We start from the raw sequence: 17,068 nt of genomic DNA on the forward strand, positions 1-17,068 counted from the left end.
TTGAGGCAAATGTTTGACTTGTGATATAGGGATACGCAAACAGAATTGGTTTTACTGGACTTTGTTAAGCTTGTTGGTCTTGTTCTGCTGTATGTCTATTAATGTGTAAGTTCATTGAGAGAAACAAAAAACAGACTCAAATTCCCTGTATATGTTCAGGCCAATAAAGCTGATGCTGATAGGGCACAAAGAAGCAACTCGAACAGCTTCGACCCAGCAGCACAGAAGATCTCTACAATCACCAATGTTTCAAGGCGGACTCACAAAATTAGTGCCACCTATTCAGTATCCAACCAACGGTAAAACATGGTGACAATCTCCTGTTCTGTTCCTGAGTTTAGGCATTGAATAATGACCCAAAAAAAAGACATCATGATGTCACAGTGAAGTTGACTTTGACCTTTTGGATATAAAATATAATTATTTTATCATTTAATCCAATTAGACAGTTATCACATGAATTCTTGAGTTATGGCCAAAAACATTTCTTGTGAGTTCACAGTGACCTTGAGGTTTGACCACCAAAATCTAAATCAGTTCATCCTTCCTTCAGTGGACATTTTTGTCAAAATTCAAGAAAGGCATTCCTGAGTTATCCCTTCCATGAAAACGGGACGGACGGACAGACAACCAGCCAACCAGCTTTTTGTTTTAAAATTAAAATTAGCAAATATATTTACATCTTTTAGGTATGAGGTGTCCAAAAATAAATAGCTAAATAAAAAAGTAAAACAACTAATACTGTGGTTTCAGAGGTTCTTAGGAGCTGTTTACAGTGGATGTGAACCTAATGTGAGGCATATGACTTGAGCAGCTTTTTTCTGAAGAAGGAGGCAACCAATGGGCTGACTTACTCCAGCCTAATAGTGCAAATGAGCTCCCCCACACCAAAACAAAAAGCTGGAGGCATCGTAAATGTTGAAGAGGATGTAGAGAAAGAAGACAGAGCCGAGGACGAAGATGTCACTAAAGAAGTCTATTACTACTGGAGGTTATCTGTGAGAGGATTTGCGTGCATGGATATGCATTAGTGTTTTAACATGACCATGTGTGTTATGGGTGGGTGTCTGGGAAAATGGATAGTGGGACGATGTGGGCCTGATAAAGTAGCTTCTGTCTGGGGGCTCTTAGTGACATTGAAGGAGAGTGCTTCCAGGAGGGAGAAAACAGGTCACTGAACACTAAAGCAGCACTTTAACCCAGATTCATGAGTGGATTCTCTTTTCTCTTCTTTTATGCTTCTGCTAAACCTGCTGTATATAAGCAATGACACTTCCTCTCTCCTATAAGTTAGCTCAGGGGATTGTGTGTACTTTGCGTTTGTGTATGGTGTACATGTGCATTGCAGCGCAGCCTGCGGTGCATGACATGATCCCTTGGGGTTTCGCTGAGGAAGCTCCCACACTGAGACTGAACCCAGAGGGACAGGCTACGGGGAGATTGAAAATTTAAGACAAGGTCAAACAGAATACTGCTGGCAATATGAGTGTTTACACATCTATATGTATGTGAGTGGAAGAGACAGAAAAAGTGTGAAAAAGTGAGAAGAGAAACATCATGTCAAATGCAGAGCAGTGTATTTAGAAGAGGAGCTTTTGCTCCCCCTTTGGTTGACTATGTGAATAGCAGCGACATTGCTTGTTACTGTTGTTTGTTTGACACATGATGTGCTTGCTCAAATCATTCCTCTTGTTCATACTTCTTGAAGAACTTTTAAAAGGAACAGCTCAAAAATAAAAGTTCAATCATGATCCACTCAGCCTCTAGCCAATGGAAAGTTGGTTGAAGTTTCATAGTCCACAAAACAATTCTGAAGCTTCACAGCAAAACAACTGAAGTAAACTGAGAGAATACAATGGCTCCATACAGCTTGTCCAGCGTAATCCAAGTCTGTGGAAAGCTGTGAGATCTCCATATTGATTTGAAAAGATGCTATTTACTTCCTTTTTTAAGCCAAACTCTTCACTGCAGCTGCTAAGCTATAAGCATGGGTGCATAAGCACATCCACATGTTGAGGGTGTAAATAACGTCTTTTTTTTAAATCACCTTGGGAACTCTGGGCTTCCAGTAACTTGGATTACAGCAGAGGAGCTGTAAAGAGCCGTTTTACTTTTTTAGGAGAATGTTGCCAAGGCTGTTTTGCTGTGAAGCTCTATAAATGTTAGAATACAAAACTTCACCTAATTTTCCAGCTACCTTAGGTCAAGTAGATAAAGACTGACTGACTCACTTTTGGGTGAACTGTTCCTTAAATGGAAGTGAGGGCAGACTAAATTCAGTCCTCGTTTTGTTGAAAAAATGTATTCAAAAGCTTGTCTGAAGCTAAAATGAATTCAGCAGTCTGAACTAAATCCCCTCTCTGTGTTACTCTGTTGAGCTTCAGTGAACAAAAAGAGGGAATTTTGTACTAAAAAACACTGCAACTTTGGAAGATATCCACTCAATTTGTCCAACTCAGACTCGTACAGTATTAACTTCAGATAAACTCACACAGTTATAGAGACGTTAAACTACAATCAACCAATCAACGGTTGAATCCTCACCGCTTCTCGGATTTGGCAGCGGAACACGTGGATCCTGAAGATCTCAGCATTGTAGTGGCTCTCAGTGAAGGCAAAGCAGTCGCTCTCTGTTGTGCCATCATGGCCTCGCACACAGAACAGAATCTTATAGATGGGGTAGTTGGCAATCTCTGTACTGGTGTTGGGGTCCAGCAACCTGTTAGAATAGAAATAAAACATTTTTTTGCTATTTAGTATTTTATGTGTGTATGACATGCAACCATCGAGTGTCCAGTCTGAATAGTGTCAGCACATATATGTATGTTACAGTACACTGTAGAGCTGGAACTAATATTCCATATGTTCCTCTTACCTAACGGTGCCTTCTGAAACGCCTGGCACAGACAGTGTGACATCCAGGGGGACTTGGCACTGCCCTCGGAGGATACTCATCATACGGAGAGCCTCCACCTCACTACGAGGGGCGTTGACTGAGGCACACCCCAGATATGTCAGCTGGCTGAACACAACGCTGTCTTCATCTGGGATGGGACTAACAGGACTGCCATCCGATGATGATTCATCTGCTGCAAAGTGGCAATGGATTGGATGAAGGGTGGAAAGGAGAACAGAAGTAAAGATGGAAAGAAAAGGCAAAGGATTATTTTATAACTCCCAGTACGATCTTAGAGTTGCAAATCAACATTACTGTCTTGATCACAGATGAGCTGACTTGCCTTCTGCAAAGGAGAAATGAAGTGAAGCAGACAGTAGGAGGGAGGATATATGGGTACATGAGAACATATAAATGCATAGAGACAAGAAAATGAGAAGAAAAATGGCAAGAGTCTTCTGCTACAAGATAAAACAGGCAATGAGGGAAGTGGAAAGACTAAAAGAATACTGTATGATTTAGAAACCAGGGTGTCTCTGTGATATTACCCTGAATGTCTTAGAAACACTTCCATAAAGCTGAAGATAAGAGCCATTGTGACAGACACAAAAAAGAGGATAAGAAATGGCTCACCTCGGTACGACCTCTCATTCAGCTCGCTCTCCTGAGCTGTCTGAACAGGAAGCACCATCTCCAGCTTGGGTGGTGGTGCGCTCAGAGGGTCAGAGCCTGGCGCTACAGGTGACGCCGTGCTGGGAAGAAGGCCATGCTCGCCCCCACTGAGACTGTCCATTGCTGCTTCTGATCCGGGCCCAGTGTCAGCTACCGATGGGTCCATGAGGACATCCTCTAACTCCCTCTGGAGCTGCTGCTCACTTCCATTCCCCACAATCTGATACACACACACACACACACACACACACACACACAGAGGAGCAGGAACACACACACACACACACACACACACACACACATAGAAACAGACCACATCAACAGACATCAAGGAGCAGGGACAAAAGGAAGCAAAAAGACACATTGAGTATCAAAAAAAAACAATTAAGAAAACATAAGAACAAATATTATTATAAAAGAAAATCATGGTAGTAATTCAAATTTAATCAAATTTAAGCTAATCTTTTGGCCTGCATTGCAGTTTGTAGAAATGTGCAGTGGCTCTGCCTTTAACAGTGATTTTGTGATTCATTTCAAGTGATTGCAGCGTGTTTAAAGGGGAAAGATGCCTTGTTGCATGTTGGCTGTCAGTACATTTCATCTGATATTAGTGATTAGTAGGTGTGTGAGTTTGTGTTGTGAAATACCTGTATCAAGACATCAGAAGGGCCATGCAAACACTAGCTTTGTGAGCTAAAAATAGCTAAATCAAAGAGCAAGCTTAAGGCTGCACAAACCATGAGGTGCCACAGAAGGAGGAGGTAAGCCTCCATTTTCCCTGCCTGCTGTGGAAGCAGCCTGATGTTAGGAAAGAGGACTTAAGCTGCAGAGGACACTGCTGTACTTAACATGGGTATATGTGATTGCTGCATGGTTCAATATTAAGGTTGCAGGTCACCATAAATAACATCTATGCCTTAGAGGTAAAGGAAATCTGTTCAATGCTTTTCAACTCAAGCAATTATCTAAAGCAGGAAAGTTTCCGAAGTACAACTACAGCATCTATGCCACTAAAAATAATATTTAAAAGAAATAACATTTGAAGACGGATGTAAAGCAGCTATCAATTCTATATTTAGGTGCACACATCTGGCATATCTGCATCACTATGCAACTGTGGTGGGTGATTAACAGGTGGTGCTGAAAGCCTGGGCCGTTGTCGGGTACAGCTACAGTCCTATGTGTGAGAACGTCTATCACTACCATCATCAAAACTTAAGCATTATAGAGGCTGGCTAGGGCCTATCACTCAACACCCGGCAAAATTACACAGAGCACAAATAATCATCACAGACAGAATCACCACTGAATCACATCACAGAAAGAGAGAAAACAGATAGAAACTAGAGAGAGAGAGAAGGAGAGAGAGAGAGAGAGAGAGAGAGAGAGAGAGAGAGAGAGAGAGAGAGAGAGAGAGAGAGAGAGAAGAGGAGGTAAGGAAAGATAGTGAGAGAAGAGACTGACCTTAAAGCTGACCCCTTCCTCAGAAATCACCTGCATAACAAACAACAAGTTTAGACACACTGACTCCTCTCTGACTGGATGGGCTGACTGGGAGGGAAAATGTGCACAAGAGTGTGTTGGGCGAAAAACCAATACATGATATCTGGATGAGCCGAGTGTCAGTGAATGGAGTGATTTCACCGCCACGTACTGAGAACAGTGGGTGTGTGCGTGGGGTACTGCTTTCCTTCCCTCTGACAACACAAAACTCATACCTCAACTCTGTTTTACATCAAACAGTTTAACAGACTCTGTGCTCATGTGATATGCAAAATCGTATTCTGTCATCTCCAAAGCACAGCACAAGACAGGAAAAATCTCTTCCCATCAACTGAAAATGCAACGTCTATGCTCTGCTGGCGCCATCTTCTGGTAGCTTTGCAACATCGAGTCAACAATTCCGACCTTCTCATATAGACACAGGTAGAGTGATGATATAAACCAATGAACACAGTATGAACACGTGAGCCAGCTACTTAAGTGAATTCAATAAAAAGAAATATGATTACTAGTGAACTGTGAGACACACAGAGGAGAGGAGAGGAGAGGAGAGGAGAGGAGAGGAGAGGAGAGGAGAGGAGAGGAGAGGAGAGGAGAGGAGAGGAGAGGAGAGGAGAGGAGAGGAGAGGAGAGGAGAGGAGAGGAGAGGAGGAGTAACCTGAGCCCATTAGGGACACACACAGGACAGTAGCTGGGAGCTCAAAAAGTCTTCGTTTGCCTTTGTGGAGACACACCCTGGTCACAAAACACCATTATTTTCCCTGACAATGAGTTCAAAGCACTCAAAGCTGCATCGCCAGACTGTTTGTAAACTAATATCTGCTGAACGAGTGCTAAATGAAGCACTGAACTGAATGGTAGAGGGCACCCTGTATGTGGTACGATAGCACATGATGTACACTAAAACAAGCAGCTGATTCTGACCGCAGATAAGAAGAACTGGGTAAAATATCAGATGACTTGTCCCACACGTTCAGCTACAAGAGTATTTTCTTAAGTTGTTTTTGAACTTCAACATACTACTTTTGTGGAAGTGGAAGAATTCAAAAAATAATAACAGGCTTGAGAGACAAGAACAAGTGCTTCACTACAAACAAAGCCTATGACAATGTGCTCTCCATTCCTGGTGATGAGAGCACGTCAACAGGGATTTAATTAGCAAATGAAAAGGGACAATCACAGATAAAAACACATACATCTAAAACCAACTATGAGAAGAAGGCAGAGTGAGAATGTGGAAAAAGCAAAACAGGAAATGGTTAGCCTTTTGGTTAGAGTGTGAAACTGCATGTTTAAAAAGATGGACAACAGCTCTCGACATGTGAGTGATGAAAATAACCTGTTAACAATGGGATATGTATGGACTGGGACCCCTGACTTGCAATTTTAACAAGTTACACTTGGGATAAATAGGTAAAAATGAAATGAACATTTAGATGTTTGGTAAATCATGCTGTGGGTCCTGAGATACACCCCTAAATCAGGTTAACTAATAAAAAAAAAGAGTGCTGCTGGCCTTTTCTCCTGCTAATATTTTGGGTGAGAATTGTTATACAGTTTTTCTTTTATCACTATTGAGCATACTCATGATATTCATAGTAAGAAGCATCTTAGGCGAGGATTTGAGGTTGATACTCTAAACTCTGATTTGAGCAGTACAGCTCTGAAGTCTTCCTTCTCTCCCTTGTACTTGCGTCCATACCTACACCCAACCATCCTTACCTTCAGTCCTGTCTTTTCGTCATCACTACCATTATTAGTGGAGGAGGGTGTCTCGTCCCCCAGCCGGGACACAAGGACAAAGTCCTCACTGTTGAGAGTGGACACTGAGTCCGAAGACACGCTAATCTTCCCCACCGAGCCCTTGTCATCCATGGCTGCCGCTGTTAAACTCAGCCACGCTGCTCATGAATGGAAGACGGGAGGAGGAAGTGGTGGGAGATGATGAGCAAAATCACCTAGAAAAAGAAAAAAATAAATAAAGAAAAGAAGCAGAAAACAGTCATGATGTGATGAAATCCATGAAAAGCATCTTTTAAGGCAACTGGAAACCTTACCCTGAGACCATTTTGTGTTCAATTTTAAAGTACCCTTTTAAACACCTGAAGAAAACTGAGGAATCCGTACAAAAGCTGGAGAGAGAGAGTAAAAAGGAAAACGAAGAGTGCAAAAGAAAGGTTGAGCAAAAAACTTAGTTTAAGTGAAAGTGACAGGAGAAGTGTCTACAATGAAGAAGACACAGGAAAGATTAGAGGAAAAAAGTATCTGCGGGTCATTCGGGCGATTTTGTCTATCTCAGCAGAGTGAAGGAGAGATATTTGCAAAATATCTTGATGCAATGCAGAGCCATGGTGATGCAATTTTGAAAAAAGAAAAGTGCATATGAAAGTGAGGAATTAAGGAACAGGCCAGATCGCTTCAACCATCCAATTGTGGTCCCCCCCCACCACTGACACATTACACGTACTGTACACCAGAAAGTGTATTAACACACAAAAAAAAATATGTGCTGAATGTGCTAATTGCATTGCTTGCACTACACAGTGCATGACTGCTCTCCCAGCCTGCTGCAACAACCACGAATAACCTGAGCTGGGATCCTGTGGGGTACACTGCATATGATCTGCTTATCCCTCGCTCTGCCTTCGCCACCTTCCTTCATCAACTCATCAATGCTGTTGTAGCAACGCAACATATTTTGCCACAAGAAAAATGGATACAATGAGCCATCAAATACAATACCGTCTAACTAATCAAGAAAAGTTTGCAAATTCTCAAAAATCATATCATTACAGGTGACTTTTCCAGATAATGCTCTTCTTCAGAGTTAGTTATACATACATTGACGCCATCTTTAAATACCAAGGACAAAATTGCTGTAAAGAGGAGTGAAGGTTTGAGCAGAGCTGCAACCTTAAGTCAATTAATCGATTAGTCAGTCAAAAGAAAATTGCTATTTTGATAACCAGTTAATTGATTAAAGGTCAAACATTTGCTGGTTCCAGCTTCTTAAATATAATGATTTACTGCTTTTTTTTGTTATTTATGATAGTGAATGAAGAGTCAGTGCTATGTGTACTGTTCATTGGACAAAAGGATCCATTTAAAGACGTTATTTTGGGCTCTGGGAAATAGTGATGAGCATTTTTTACAATTGTTTTTACATTTTAAAAACGTGTGAAAATAATTAATCTATTAATTGATAATGAAAATAATCCTTAGTTGCAGCCCTAGTTTATAGACAGGTATAAAAAAAGCAAGAAAAAGAAAAAATTGAGAGAATATTTTTCAGTTTTTACCTCTAGTGGCCAAGTCAAAAATCACTTTAACATTAACATTTCCATTCTGTAGTCTCCAGTTTAAAGTAAGATTTAGTTTTACAGGCACAAAGAGGTAAAGCTGGCATGAGGTAACTCCTGAAAACGGGAGGTGCCATTGTGTGTAACACAGGAAGAAAGGCGCAACAGAAGGTTCTGGCAGAGGTTCAAGAAGAGACCATAACAAGCTATTTCTGGCCGTTTCCCCCCTACACTCCTCCCTTCCATTCTCCCCTGTCCCTCTCCCTTTATGTCTTTCACCACTTTTTTCCTCTACATGCCCTCCTTATCTCTCCACTTGCAATCTTCTATTTTCTCTGGTGTTATTGCACTCAAAAAGGGGCTGCCCTTACACTCCTACATTTTCCTAAAGGTTTCAGTTGCTGTGTCTTCCACTTCACTTCCACTTCACTTCGACCTTCCAATTCAAAGCAGGTTCACTAATGGATAAGTGATAGGAAAAGAGGTCTACAGTGGAAAGGTCAAAGCAGTTAATCATGTGCATTACTTATGATTACATTGTTATACTGACCCAGAATAAACCTCAATAAAAGGTAGCTATCCCTGTGTGACTAGATGGTGTTATAATATCTTCTGCCGATATAAATTTTTTTTATTAGGCTGCTGAGTAACATAAACTGACAGCTTAGGCTTGTTCGCTTTGTCTTTCCACAGCAAATTCAGGAAATGAGTAACTGGTATTCATCCAATTTAAGCCGTGGGTGTTGTTTTTCACTTGTATTGCAAATCTGAAGACACTGAGAGACAAGTTCACAGGGTACGATGATGTGTCACGTGAAACATACAGTAGAGTTAGATCGTTAGAATTGTCACACTTTGACTTTTGAAACCTTTTTTTAACAATGAGAATGCTTCACAACTCAGCTCTTTGCACCAGTTATGAGTCGTTTAACTTGAAGGTCAGTTTCACACTTGAAGTTTGGTTCACTTGGCCAAGACCTAGAAGAAAAGATATTCTTGCTGCGTTAATGTTCACACTGACTTACAAATGGCCAAAGTAGCTAGCTCACTCACTCGATTGTCAAGCAAATTTGAAGCAAACTAGAACTGTCACAATACAATAAAAAAGACAAACATACTGGCAGGAAAATACGCTTGTCTAAAAAAGATGCTCAGTAGGTTTACTGTTCCCTGTGGAGAGTCTGGCAAGGGCCTTAATTCAATGTCAAATTGTTGGCAAAGGCTAAATTATGATAACTTTGAGCATTGTCTTACTGCAGAATACTGAAGAACAGAACATTTTATTAAATCACTGAAAGGACATGGTTGGGCTTTTAATATAGACCTAGCTCAGACCTCTTTTCATGACTGTGTTGGCTTCTACACTACAGCCATGCTTTATTGACAGTTCCCACACTGTACTGATAGTTCTGTTGCAAGCTAGGGTGGGTCAACTTACACTGACGTGGCGCTGTCAAAATCAAAAAAATGGTTGGACACTGGCGAATCATGTGATTTAATGTGTCGAAAGTTCAATCAGATTGAAATTTGCACAAAGCCAAGGAGTTGGGTCATTTAGCAAAATATTACTGGATAGTAAATTCACATAGAATGAATGGGAAGCTAATTTTTTTTCAACCGCACCTTTGTCATATTGATTGCTTTAAATAGTTTAGTAACACCACCTGCTTCCCAGCATAGCTTCACCCAAAGGAATCGGAAAAACCTGTGTGGGTGTACAGGGCCAAGCTTTAATTATCTGCTTGGATGTTTATTCTAACAATTGTCATAAAAATTCTTTGTACATTTACGAATTGTAGGGCACGGCTGATAAATAATAGTAAAACTAGCAGTCCAAAATAAGAGCATTTGATTCCGTACCAATCAAAGAGGGACATCTGCATCACTCCTCAGTCCCTTCTTATCTTCTCAGGCTTTTAATCTTGGAGAGACATTGCAGATGTTTACTCCACTTTTGGCTCAAAGGCAGCTGCTTTCCATTTTTAGCACATGTGCAATCTGAGTGATTAGTCTAGTTCTTGTTCCTCAGATTTTTGTGTTGATGAACTTTGAGTTTCTACACGCTCTGGTCTTTTGTTTGACAGTTCCGCCACAGTGGCTGCTGCTGATATTATGCATTACCAAAATCTTATGTAGTTGATTTCAAAACCACAGTTTTTACCTGACAGATGTACAAAAATGAAAGAGTCTGAGAACTTTCATTGAAGTAAATTAATCAGCCATATATAATTGAAAAATGCACTGCCTTTTTCAGTCTTTAAAGCCTCTGAATAGGGCCCAATAAAGCCTTCTGACAGCATCTTTTAACATGCTTAGATAACTGGCTTGAATGGTCTTATTTGATGCTACTAAGTGGTCATACTAATCAACCCAAAGAGCTACAAGAAACAGTTTATAAATGTCAGTCAAATACTGAATCTGGTGAGGAAATACATTAGACAGTGGCCAATCCTTTTGTTTTATCCACCATAAACCTTATTTAAGAGTAGATCACTGCTTTGTAACCCCTAGAGAGCAATGTAAATGAGACTTCACAACCTGGGGTGCTATCTGAGAACGATGACAATTAGCTTCACTGATTTATTCATGTTTCAAGTAGCAAACACTGAAAACTCTATCAATCTTTTCAGTCGAGCCTAGACGCACACATGCATACGTAAGCAGAGAAGAAAGTACTGTTTCATGCTGAATCACACACACACAGACACACACTCATGCACAAGCAGCTGTATTATGAACACAAATAAGCAGTCAGCCGCAGGCACACATGTGCATGCACACACACACACACACACACACACACACACACACACACACACACACACCTCACACTCTGTCTTTCACTAGCTGGCGGCTTCAACAGGCTCATAATGGTTGCCTTGTCACCCTCTATAGCTTCAGCAACAGCCTTCTGTCTGCTTCTGCCAAGCTACACTGTTTGTTATCAACCTTTTTCAGCGCCTTGGTACACTTCCGACAAGACACACGATTCACTGCCTATCATGGTACGGATTGTTACAAAATTAGCAACAGCATTTCCTATCCAAATGTCTTAAACCGGAGGACATTTCAAGGCTTGATGCTGGTTTTAGAGAGAAAAGCAGCATCTGTTTCTTCATTTCCTTTCACAATTTTTTCTCCAGCCACACCCTTTGTCTTGATTTCAAGCCTCTTGTGTTTCAAATCATGCTTTGAAAATCTCATCTTTTTACCTTTTCTTTGACTATCTTCTGAATCATTTCCCTTTTTCTCTACTCAAGGAAGAGGGACTCCATACAGCATTTTCATATGGGCCAAACCAGGTCTGGCAAAGGTAGTTTGGACCAAGGCTAACACTTTGCTGCTCAAATGTCCTGTTACTTCTGAGAAAGCATTCTGAAAGGTATTTTAAGTGTGTTGCTTCCTCGATAAAACACCAACACTCCAAATCAATAAGCACTTTCCTGAAAGTGAGCGGATTTTACTGTCGGAAGAAGACAATTAGACATTGGATTCAGTCAATTTTGAATTTTCATTTCATGGCTGCAAGTGAAAGATTATTTTAATGATTAATCTATATGTGCATTTCTTTCACATAATCATTTTGTATATTATTTTTTTATTCTTTCAGTTACTATATTCAGCAGTCAGCACATGAAAATAAAAACTAAAATATTGAAATTAAATATCTAAATCACAGAGGTATAATATAATTTTCAGTAGAAAATGTCAGAAAATAATAGATTTGTTCTGAATCCCAATACCAGTAATGGAAATGCCTCCAATACTGCCTAATATGCTGGATACAACGTATTTGTAACACACTGGTTTCAGTTTGGTACATGGTATCGGAACTGATATTGCGAGTGGAAAAATTGTATCAGAAAATCTCTACAAAAAAGCGAAAAATGCTAATCCCATATTCCCGCTAACAAACTCTAACTGCTTGCTTTGTATGACAAACAGCCAGATACTGAAAAAAACAGCCTCATCTTCAAATCTAAGAGAAAGTTTGTCAATTCTTGATAATAGTGGATCAAGTGACTAACTACTATGGCTCTTTTTCATAGGTTCATATGCATATGCAATGGCATTAAATCTGCGAAAGCTTGTTTTCTCCAAAAGATGTGTTCAGTGACTGTACCAATGTGACCGTTGTGTTTTACAATGTGATACTGAGCACATATTTTTGCAGATGGCCTCAGGTCTAAAATGAACAGCATTCGCCAAAGTTTGCTCAAGCAAGCACATATTTAGTGATGAGATGCAATCAGGCGCTAAACTGTATTTTTCAGGACTGCAAAGTCTTATGGTGTGACAAGGCTGAGTTTTACCAACTCAGCTGACACACAAAGCGATTACAGCAGTTAGGTTGATGTAGTCAGGGTGTGTCCTGCAGCAGATCATGGAGAGTACAGTTTAAGTTTGGGACCAAATAACTGACAAGAGTGACCTTTCTTTGCAGTCTGCCACAGTTACTGACTGTAAAAAGCATATCTTATGCCAATCCATGTGTAAAAATGCGCACGCTGGAAACCGATGCCTGTCTTCCCTACCACTCTCCAGCTGAACGGACTGTTCTGGGCTGCCAGCTGGGCCCTGCGTGCACCTCACAAGGGAGAGGAAGACACAGCCAGACACAGCCAGAGAGCATTCAGGCTTGCAACTCAGTCCCTTTCAACTCGCCTCACAGCAGTGATTTCAGCCAGGCAGAGATAGCATGGAAAGGAGGAAAAGGGGACAGAATGACAGAAAAGGCTGAAACCCCACAAGGTGAGTGACATGGTACAGTACAAAAAGAAAGAGACAGAAAGAAACAGAAGAGGAGCTCTGAATGAGCACAGTCCCTAATTTGCATCTCATTTGTACTGAATGAGCATCCAAGAGTCATCCCAATTCACATCCACAGCAAAGCGGCACAGACTCCCAGTTGGCTGGCCACCAGTGAAACCTGCATGTCTCACACCCAACACAAAACAATCTCACATGACTGAGGAAAAAAAAAAAAACAACTGGATCACACAGTGCAGGCCTGCTTTTAACTTCTGAAATGGAGCACTTGCTTCAACAAACCACTTCACTGTGAGATACTGAGCAGCGCAATGTGTGGCTATTCACACACATTTACTGAGAAGTGTTGTGTCTCTGCTGGTTTATAAAGAACAGCACTATGGCTTAAAAAGGAAACTTGACACCTGTGTGTGTAAGTTTATAAGTGCTCCAGCAACACACGGTTGTTAGGGGTGTTAGGCCTTAAGAAAATACAACTGAAAGCTGCACGTGTCATTTATATTATGTTAATTTGAGGTTAAAAGGAAGGAGAAGTTTTATTATATGGTTGATTTATGTACATCATGCAAAATACAAGCGAGAGAAAAATGCATTAGTTTCACTCATGATTTTCATTAACTCATTTGTGTTTGTACTCCATTTTACAAGGCTTTTACAATTCAAGGGGCTGGATGTGGATTTAAGAAGTAGCATGCATGCAATGCTATTGTAAAAGGAACCGAAAACACTGAGAATACATGTGTGGGCATTACAAGTTAGTCTGCGTACACACATATATATAAACTGCTCACCACTACTGGTCAGGTAGCATCTAAACTGAGGACTGGTCCTTAAAAATCATACAATCTAAAAACCAGCCCGAAGATGATCTACCTTTTTGGTAGAAATCATTAAATTCAAATGGTAAAATAATTAATAAGCAGTGAGTGATTCATAACACTGATTACAGGACGGCTGATTACTGAAGGTCTGAATAATATGCGTCTCAGACAAAATAATTAAACATCATTAAACATCATTAAAGCAAACATTGACTTTTATGTTCTGAATTATTAGCAGTGTGTTTTTAAAAGACAATCCACATTACTACACACTGATAAGGAGATCACCTCTTGAGAGAACAGGCAGGCAAGTCACTGGGGCCTTTAAGTATGAACCTGTCATCACTGATACTTTATTCCCACAGCTACGACTGCAGACATCACTTAATGCCACCAAAACTTTCAGTAGATGTTTCGAAGTGCAATAAAAATATGTTCAACTTCTTCAAATTTCTTTTAGCGATAAAAAATATACTACCGCACTTTCAACCCCACATACTCCTTTCATCTCATCCACAGCAACTGCAGGGAAACACTAATCCACTACAGTTGTTGCCAGCCCCCCGCCATTCAGTCTCCACCAGCTCCCCAATGACAGGTGCATCTGAGGGGCGTTGTTTGGATTTCAGAGCATTCAGGGCTCAGTCCAAACTCAGAGATAGAGCTATAATAAGAGGGATAAAAGGGGATACACAAAAATGTGTGGCATCTCAACAGAAAGTGCACCATGCTTCTAAGGGAGGGGATTACATTTATTGTTCTGTGGTTCATTACGGCTGTATTGAGAGGAAAAGCTGACACGCAGATGATGTAATTTAGCTATTTTTTGATTTTTTTTTTTCAAATCAGAGAAGCTATATTATTTGGTCGTTTCTACTTATTAATAGAACAGCGTGTGAAAATTGGATCAAATGAGTAAAAATGTATGCACTTGTTTCCATACTTCTTCAGACTGAATAACTAGTTGACCCTCAGAATCATTACATAGTGGTGCTCAACAACTGCTCACAAACAGGCAGTTCTAAAACAAATATGTAAGTATCAGTACACTACTGGCATCAGCACAAATGTGTATGAAAATATATCATACCCATATTGGCTTTCAAAAATATAACAGAAAGTATATCTGATTAAGCACTAACCTTCTCCCTCCTCTAGCACACATACGGATATTGCTTAACAAAGCAAATATTTGCATAGAAACAAATCTGGGCTGTGTGGCTTTTTTTTCTGTGTTCATGTGTCCAACTGTGCATGTGTGACCTGTATTACCTTAGGCCTTACTAACCTGAGTTTCAGGAAATAGAAGAGGAACAAAGGTGTCAGTGACAGTTGGCAAATAAAGCTTACTGTTACCCACTTGTGGGAAGTATTTAAACTTATAAAGAGCTCCTGGTATGAACAATCCTAATCTTGCCAATTACAATAGTTGCAGGCAATAAGCTAACAACAGCTCGTTTGCTGCTGTAACTTACTGTGTCTCAAAATCAGTATAAAGTCAGAGAAAATGTAAGGCTTTTTTAGGGAGGATGTTGTATTGCACTCATTTTGAGAATTTGAAATCAGGGTCAGAGAGGGTAATTTAAAACCTACATAGTTTTATAATTAAAGTTTTGACTGGGTAGACCATATTGTGGTCACAAAGGTCATCTGGAAGCATAATGCATTAACATAAAGTCATTCACATATTTTTACAGTTATACGGCTAGTTTTTAAATGTATTATAGCATTTATATCTCTATTGTAATGAGTGCTGCTGAACCAAACTAAGAGGACTGATAAAATGTTTCAGTGGAGTTCATTTGATGGATAAAAATCAAGCTCTGTCAGGCAATGCTTCACAGCAGACAAGTGCCAAATCTTGAATGCATCTTGACACCATGCAACGCCACCACAGAGAGACATTTACACAACAAACCCTGCTGGTGCCTCCCTTATCATGTGACAATAAGAGAACCTCACCTCACCTGTAAACATCTGTAAACATCTGTAGGGCTGTTAAACTACAGTTTAAAAGAAAGATTCACAATCATGCAGTATATGTGCAATTAATCTTTTCATCTTGTCTTGTTGTAATGATAAAAAACTCATTAAGTATCAGTTTTCTTATGATGTGATTTCTAATTGTATATGTGTCTTATCTATAGATGCCCAATTAACTTGTATTTATGTGTGAAGCATCATTGAATAAATATATACTTAACAAAAAAACCACAGTACAGTTACCATAAACCATACTACCAGTCAATAAACACACTATATAAAAAACAAAGCACATCCAGCTGTCATTACGCCCTGAGCTGAAATATGAAGTGACAAACAAACCAGGGCAACCAATGTGAAGAAAATATGTGATGCTTAACAATTCACAGTTCATACAAGTACTCCAGAACCGCCTCTTATCAGACAGATCTACTGGTAGCATGCATTAATTGGCTTTCTGGTCTCACCGGTGCACCACTTAATCTGGACACAAGCAACCCTAATACATGTCATTGAAGTCTGTTAAGCCTCACAGGGCCTTGATACATTTCAAACCCCACAGCTCTTTAATAGATAACTTTAATAGATAATATGTTTGCTCGATAACGTTGGGCGAGAACAGTCCATAGCAGCTAGCTCCAGTGTTAACTTATTGCTCCAGTTAGCCCTTACCAACCTGCCTAACGTTAGCTAAGATAGCTATTCAGCACTCATCGATTTAAAGACCGACAAGGGTGTTTAACTAAACAGTGACCAATTAGGGAAACTATCCCGTCACCATGAAGCTTTTAAAGCCAACCTGCTATGTGAAGATATTCGCGATAATCGGCTGAATAAACCCGCTGACAGGCCGTCGCTGGAGGGAGCTTGCATACAGGCCATTACTGTGTACAGCTAGCTAGCTATCGTCTGCTAGCCATGCTACCCTAGCAGTTACCAAAAAAAAGGTAGCTACATTTCTTCATAACTGAAGAGACAGCCGCGTTAAACTTTAAGGGTGAAGGCACATGCAAGTGTAAAACAGCTTACCTTTATTCCCACTGTTGTATTTAATCCAATGGAGGTTGGCACAACATTGCACTTTCCCAATAACATCAGCAGCCAACAGCATCCAGCCGAGCTGT

At 40.2% G+C, this 17,068-nt stretch overlaps 1 protein-coding gene across 3 annotated transcripts in view; it reads right to left on the reverse strand.

Annotated features, from left to right (window-relative positions):
• Positions 1-17,068, reverse strand: part of rabgap1 (RAB GTPase activating protein 1) — a 74,652-nt gene extending 57,584 nt beyond the window's left edge. The window contains exons 1-6 of one of the 3 annotated variants that reach the window (XM_073477642.1): positions 16,974-17,068; positions 6,794-7,029; positions 5,033-5,062; positions 3,530-3,788; positions 2,876-3,089; positions 2,545-2,719 (exon numbers count right to left, since the gene is read on the reverse strand). In XM_073477642.1, the coding sequence (XP_073333743.1) occupies positions 2,545-2,719; positions 2,876-3,089; positions 3,530-3,788; positions 5,033-5,062; positions 6,794-6,946 (831 nt within the window). In that variant the 5' untranslated portion in view covers positions 6,947-7,029; positions 16,974-17,068. The remainder of the gene's footprint in view (positions 1-2,544; positions 2,720-2,875; positions 3,090-3,529; positions 3,789-5,032; positions 5,063-6,793; positions 7,030-16,973) is intronic. The other 2 variants (XM_073477643.1, XM_073477644.1) reach the window with 2 other exon arrangements.

This window comes from Pagrus major, chromosome 12 (genome assembly GCF_040436345.1).
Source record: "Pagrus major chromosome 12, Pma_NU_1.0".
Classification (NCBI taxonomy): domain Eukaryota; kingdom Metazoa; phylum Chordata; class Actinopteri; order Spariformes; family Sparidae; genus Pagrus; species Pagrus major.